Source organism: Mustela nigripes, chromosome 4, assembly GCF_022355385.1.
Source record: "Mustela nigripes isolate SB6536 chromosome 4, MUSNIG.SB6536, whole genome shotgun sequence".
In the NCBI taxonomy this organism is placed as follows: Eukaryota; Metazoa; Chordata; class Mammalia; order Carnivora; family Mustelidae; genus Mustela; species Mustela nigripes.
Window position 1 is genome coordinate 153516022 of NC_081560.1, and position 4812 is coordinate 153520833.

Below are 4812 nucleotides of genomic sequence, written 5' to 3' on the forward strand. Positions count from 1 at the left end.
GGGGCACAAAAATATGATCTACTATGCAAGAGGAAAAATTAAATTTTCTTTTAAACTTAATATAATATATAAACTTCATATATATATGAATATTGAATTTTACTAATGTTACTAATGTTACTATATATATAAATATATATATATATTTCAATATTCCTTTATATTTTTGCCTACTGCACACCAAATGGAGCATTAACTTTGACTCTCTTACAGAGGAGTATACCCATGTTTTTATCAGTGCTGCCCTCAATTTCTCGGGTCCCTGAGTATGGCTGGGTCAGTACCAAATGGAGGAGAAATTGTTATATATATATGTATATGTATATGTATATGTATATGTATATGTATATGTATACATACATATATATACATGATTTTGTTTATTTATTTATTTATTTATTTATTTGACAGAGAGAGAGATCCCAAGTAGGAAGAGAGACAGGCAAAGAGAGAGGGGGAAGCAGGCTCCCTGCTGAGCAGAGAACCCGATGTGGGGCATGACCCTGAGATCATGACCTGAGCGGAAAGCAGAGGCTTAACTCAATGAGACACGCAGGTGTCCACCAAAATCACCTTTTCTATGAAGTCTTCAAAACATATAAAGAGAGAGAAATGCAAACATTACTAGGGGAGAAATACAAGAAAATCACAATGAGATATCATCTCACACTCTTTAGATAGGTATTACCAAAACCCCAGAAAGGTTAAGAAGGGTTAGGAAGGAAGTTGAGAAAAAAGGATCTCTTGTACACTATTGATGAAAATGTAAATTGGTGCAGCTTCTCTGGTAAATAATATAGTGTTTCCTGACACATTTCAAAATAGAATTACCATTTGAGCCAGCAAATCTCACCTCTGGGTATATATCCAAAGGAATTTAAATATGGATCTCAAAGAGATATCTGTACTTGCATGTTCACTATAGCAGTTTTCACAATAGCTAAGATAGGCAAATACCTTAAAAGTCCATGTAAAAAAGAATGGGTAAAGAAAATGTGGTATATATACATACGGAATAGCATTCAGCCTTTATAAAGAAGATCCTGCCACTTGCAACAACGTGGATATACCTGGATGAAAGCATCCTAAGTAAAATAGACCTGCAACACTGCACTGCTCTCACTTATATGTGGAATCTAAACAAATACATGGAAGCAGAGTGTAGAATTGTGGTTGTCAGGGACTGAGGGAGGGAGAATAGGTAGGTATTGATCAAGTTTCATTTATACATAATAAGCTCTATAGATCTGTATAACATAGGGCCTGTGACTAACAATATTTTATTGCCTACTTAAGATTTTGCTAAGTGGGCATATCTTAAATTAAGTTCTTTTACTTACCATGTAAGGGCAAAAAAAATCAACAAGGGGGGCCAGGAGGAAGTGCCTGGAAGTGATAGATAGGTTAATGGCATTGATAGTGATGATGGTTTCAAGGGCGTATACTTATCTCCGAACACATCAAATTATAAACATTATATCTACAGCTTCTTGTATGTCATTCGTACCTCAATGAAGTGGTTTGATTTTTTGATTGGAAGTATTATAAATATAGAATTAACTTAGGGAATTTGTCTCAACAAAACGTTTTATAGGACCACAATCTAGTGCACTAATTTCCTCATTAGGGTTGTCCTTCACAGGGGGCCCATATATGGCTGGTAACGACCATCCTGGATTTATAGACTCAGTTTTGTATTTCTGGTCTTCACTTTTCTATTTGTCATGCTCACTCTTTAATCTTAGTCTCTCTCAAGGTAATACAAAATGCGTTTAGTTACTTTAAATATACTCAGTTTTTATCAAATCCTGGCTAAAACTTTGGGAGACACTCAAACTTTTTTCAGTAATTTGACCATCATTTCCTGATTTATTACTGAATTACTGAAACTCATCTACTTCCATGCACTCTTCCGTAGTTCAGAACCCAGGGTGGAACATTATTTCCGTGTTCCTGTAGCATCTTTTTGCTATGTCCATGAGTATTTTCAAGTGGGCCCTAGAGATTTTATGGCTCAATATTCATATTTTTTAAAGACTTTATTTATTTATTTGACAGAGATTACAAGTAGGCAGAGAGGCAGGCAGAAAGAGAGAGGAGGAAGCAGGCTCCCCATTGAACTGAGCAGAGAGCCTGATGCGGGGCTCAATCCCAGGACCCTGGGATCATGACCTGAGCTGAAGGCAAAGTCTTAACCCACTAAGCCACCCAGGCACCCCTCAATCTTCATATTTTGTGAAGAAGAGGACTTGCATATTTTTGGAAGTTGACCAGTTAGTTGAAGGCAGCACCAGGCTTGTCCACTGCAAATGATTCAGAGTCTAATCTGACCCCATTGCATTCCATCCCTACTGCTGCTTCCCTAAGCCTGCATTTTTTTGGGGGGGAAAGAAAATGGTTACAGTGTCTGTATACATTTTCCCACTTTGATCTTGGCTTTTCCAAACTCCTGTTAATACAATGTGTACAGATATGTTAATTTTTAAGGAATGTTTGGTATTTCTTTATTGTCAATCAGATAAAATTGAAATTTCTAATAGGATGCTCAAGGTCAAATAGGATCTAAACATGGAGTAGAATATGTTGCATAAAATGAATTTGATATCTGGCTTCAGGGTTTGGTTTAAAAATAAAATAAAAATCATGTCAATCTTTTAGAGCTATTTCCTCAGAAGAAAAAAACAGACATATCCTAGCTGGAAAATAGATGTAAAAAGGACGAAAATTTAAAGATTGACTTCATGGAAATGTTTTTAAAATAGGTTATCAATCACAAAATAACATTATAGTTGACAACATCAGTCAACCGGGAAAAAATGTTTAATTTGTTTGTTTTCAATACATTATGAAGTAGATAAGCAAATAACTTAGGTTTCCCCAACTTGAATATTTGGGATAAATTACAGAAGCCTGAAATAAGTTCTCCTTTCCACTGATCTACACAAACAGTCTATGGTAACAGCTTTAAGAGAGGAATTAATCATATGTATGCATTATGCATCTGAGGTGCTGTAGACAGAATAAATAATTTAGGAAATAGGAACTGGTCAACCAAGGGGTGCTGTGGTCATTCCCTGTCCTTAGAGAATGGTCTAAACCTTAGAACGATTCTGTTTCTCTCCAGCCTGAGATTGATGCATATATATGTAGCTAAGCTAAGGGCCAAGAACAGCATTTCAGAGCATGCCTGATGCAAACTATATATATTCCAAGGTGAACTGCACTATGACCAATATTTCCTTGAGTTAGGCATGGAGGGAATGTGGACCCAAGCGTTGGTACTATTTCCATCCTTTCCTTTCTAACCACAACATAATATACAACCTTCTAAAATTAAATATCTAAATGCCTCTTGGTAAATCATTATTAATTTTGTTTTGCCATGTTTATGACTAGAGAGAAGTGAAATAAAAAGTGTATAAGTCTACAAAATTTTGGAAATTTCAAGCACATGGTTTATATCAGAGGGAGAAATAAAAATTCAGTAAATGATTTTTTTTGAAAACAGATTTCCATTTTTGTAGGGATGTATGTACAGTGTTCAAATGAAGTAGCCAGGGAAAATGCATTAGGCCTCATATTATGGGCCATAATGAAGACACCTGGTTTTCAGAAGTCTTCCGCTGCAAAGCCTTGTGATATTATTTTTATCTTGATATTTTCATTCTGCACATCGTCTCCTTCAGAGCCTGGTGGACCTGCTTGTTCCGCAGAGTGTAGATGACAGGGTTGAGCAACGGGGTCACCACCGTGTTCACAAGGGCAGCCTCCCTGTTGGAGTCTAGCCTGTTCGCTTGCTTTGGTTTCACATATATGAACACACAGCTGCCGTACATCAGAGAGAGGACTATGAGGTGAGAGGAGCAGGTGGAGAAAGCCCTCTGTTTCTCCTTGGCTGATGGGAGTCGTATGATTGTGACTACTATGTTGCTGTAGGCAATGATGGTTATGATAAGGGATGTTATAAGGATAAACAAAGCGAGAGCAAAAGTCAACATTTCAAAAGACCTGGTGTCAGAACAGGAGAGATGAATCAGGGGGCCAACGTCACAGAAGAAGTGGGGGATGATAAGGGGACCACAGAAGGATAACTGGGAAAACTTTATCAGTGGACCAGTGATGAAAGGGAAGGGCAAAGTGAAGCACACAGTGACCAGGAGGGAGCAAGTCTTCAGGTTCATGATGGTCGGGTAATGCAGAGGCTTGCAAATGGCCACATACCGATCCAGAGACATCACGGCTATGAGGAGGAAAGCTACTGCTCCAAGAAATACAGTAATAAAGGCTTGTATGAAACAGGCAGGAAAGGAAATGGTTTGCCTGCCTAAAAGAAAGATGAGCAACAACTTAGGAATAACAGTATTTAGGACACCACATTCCAAGAAGGAAAAGATGCTGAGGAACAAGTACATTGGTGTGTGGAGCCGGGAATCAGCACAGGTGATGGTGATTATGACAGCATTGCCTACAGTGGACGCCACATATGCCAGCAGGTGCACCAGGAAGAGGACCTTTCCCAGATGCTGGAGGGCAGGAAACCCCTCCAAGGTGAATTCTTGGACAGTTGTCCCATTCCCCATTTCCATGGACATCTCCTTCTACAGCAGCATCCCTGCTCATCTTAACCTACAATTGAGACATCAGGGAATTCAAAGGTTTTAGAGAAGTATATGATTAAGTTATTTACTTATCCAAGAGATTGGCTAGGCTGAGAGAAAAATGGTTTAGGCAGTTGGTCCTTGAATCAGAAGGACCTGAGTTCAATACTTGTTCAATACTGAGGTTGTTTTTTTTTATTGTTATGTTAGTCAC

The 4812-nt window shown here is 38.1% G+C and overlaps 1 protein-coding gene across 1 annotated transcript; it reads right to left on the reverse strand.

The window, feature by feature from the left end:
• Nucleotides 1–3647: 3647 nt before the first annotated feature.
• Nucleotides 3648–4610, reverse strand: LOC132015310 (olfactory receptor 6C74-like). The gene has a single exon (XM_059395894.1). It carries the CDS (start codon nucleotides 4590–4592, stop codon nucleotides 3648–3650), a length of 945 nt encoding a protein of 314 aa, XP_059251877.1. The 5' UTR covers nucleotides 4593–4610.
• Nucleotides 4611–4812: the final 202 nt, after the last annotated feature.

What these genes read in the sequence shown, in the direction of transcription:
- LOC132015310 (XM_059395894.1), bottom strand. Translation starts at nt 4,592, where the DNA reads ATGTCCATGGAAATGGGGAATGGGACAACTGTCCAAGAATTCACCTTG.